Source organism: Buceros rhinoceros, unplaced genomic scaffold (assembly GCF_000710305.1).
Source record: "Buceros rhinoceros silvestris isolate BGI_N320 unplaced genomic scaffold, ASM71030v1 scaffold475, whole genome shotgun sequence".
Taxonomy (NCBI): domain Eukaryota; kingdom Metazoa; phylum Chordata; class Aves; order Bucerotiformes; family Bucerotidae; genus Buceros; species Buceros rhinoceros.
Genome location: NW_010410898.1, coordinates 61,255 through 62,772, shown reverse-complemented (window position 1 = coordinate 62,772; position 1,518 = coordinate 61,255). Strand labels below are relative to the sequence as shown.

Sequence of the window (1,518 nt, the reverse complement as noted above, 5' to 3'; positions counted from 1 at the left end):
TTCAGCAGATGGGGAGTGAATGCCAACCATTACTACAGTGGAAAAGAAGTGGAAAACTGAACCTGGATTGGAACTGGTTCTTCAGTCTAGCACAAAAAAAGGCATCTCAGGGTCCAGCACTGAAACGTGAAACCGAGAAAACGAAACCCGAGTAAACGTGTAGCCAGCTCAGCAGCTTAACTATTTCACTTGGGGCTTTGAAGATTGAAGCTGCAGCCTTTCCTGCAGGTAGGGTTGTGTGTAAGGCGCGGACAAGAAGCTTGAAAAGTAGTCTTGAGATTTCTGCTTTAAAAAAAACCCCAAACACAAGCATATGAAGTTATTGATCATAAATTCCCTATCCAAATTTAAAACCTGTTTTCACTCTACAAACATCTCTACGTGTTTGCTTTCCCACCCAGCAGCGGTCCAGCTTCCAGGGTTTGAATGTTTTCCGTGGTTTAAAGGAGTTGCCTGTCGCTGTTCAAGATGTGTCAGACCAGTTGTTTCCTGCACCCAGCTGTCTCTGGCGGCATGACCCACGAGAAAACTCCAGCTGCTTTTTTCTGATGGGTCTCAGTGTTTCACTCATTCGCTTTGACTGGACAACAACAACCTGAAACCCCTTTATTCAGCTAGCAGCAAGTGCTCTGGAAATAAGTGGAATAAGTGTCCTTGGTATAGTATTTTGCTTTATTTCCTCCTTTTTTTTTGTGTTTCAGCAAATGAAAAGATTGAAGACATCAATGGCTGCCCAAAAAACAGGTCTCAAATGGTAAGTAGTCAAGTGGTCTGTCTGTGTGTATGTGGTTGAGTATCTAGTGAGATGGCCGAGACTTTTAATAACCGTTTTTTAATTAGTGTTTCACACTAGTGAGAGCAAAGATATAATCTGAAGAACGTTAATATTACAGTTCTCACCCTGTTATACTCCATGGGCCTTTATCATGTGCTTACAATCAATATTATTCTTACATCGGTATTTTGTATTTCTGAAATATCATATAGTTAAACAGGAAGATATTAAAAAATAATGTATAAAAGTAAAATAAACAAAACGCACTAAATGAAAACATTTCAGATTTGAAACTTCAGGATGTTTATGTCTGCGCTGTTTTTGACTGTTGAGTTTTCATTTGTAAAAGTTGGTTCATATCTTGCTTGTATATAATATTTAAAACTGAAGAACCAAAAATCAGCCCAGTAAAATTAAAAGCATGTAGTACCTCAAGAGTACGTCTGTTACGAGTACTGCTGAAGCAAAAATTATAGGCAGAACTTTGCTAAGAAGACAAACAACAAGAAAAAAATTTTAAAATGCGTCCTGGGAGAGGAGTATTTCAACTTTATGACACTTTGAAGAAGGTCATTTCCTTCTGTATCTTGAGGAAAAACCCATTTCACAATGTGAATTGTCAAATCTCCCCTTTGCATTGCAAATACTCGCTTTGGGATACGTGAATATCTGTTCTGGGAGTGAAGCTATTCTGAGGTGTTTCATTTTATGATGCGGTTCCCAACTGCCTCTGCTTCCACACT

At 38.9% G+C, this 1,518-nt stretch overlaps 1 protein-coding gene across 1 annotated transcript in view; it reads left to right on the top strand.

Moving 5' to 3' along the window:
• LOC104493123 (neuron navigator 2-like) overlaps positions 1-1,518 on the top strand; it is a 52,492-nt gene that overhangs the window by 3,643 nt on the left and 47,331 nt on the right. Inside the window, exon 3 of the mRNA XM_010135752.1 lies at positions 702-754. Within this exon, the coding sequence (XP_010134054.1) occupies positions 702-754 (53 nt within the window). The remainder of the gene's footprint in view (positions 1-701; positions 755-1,518) is intronic.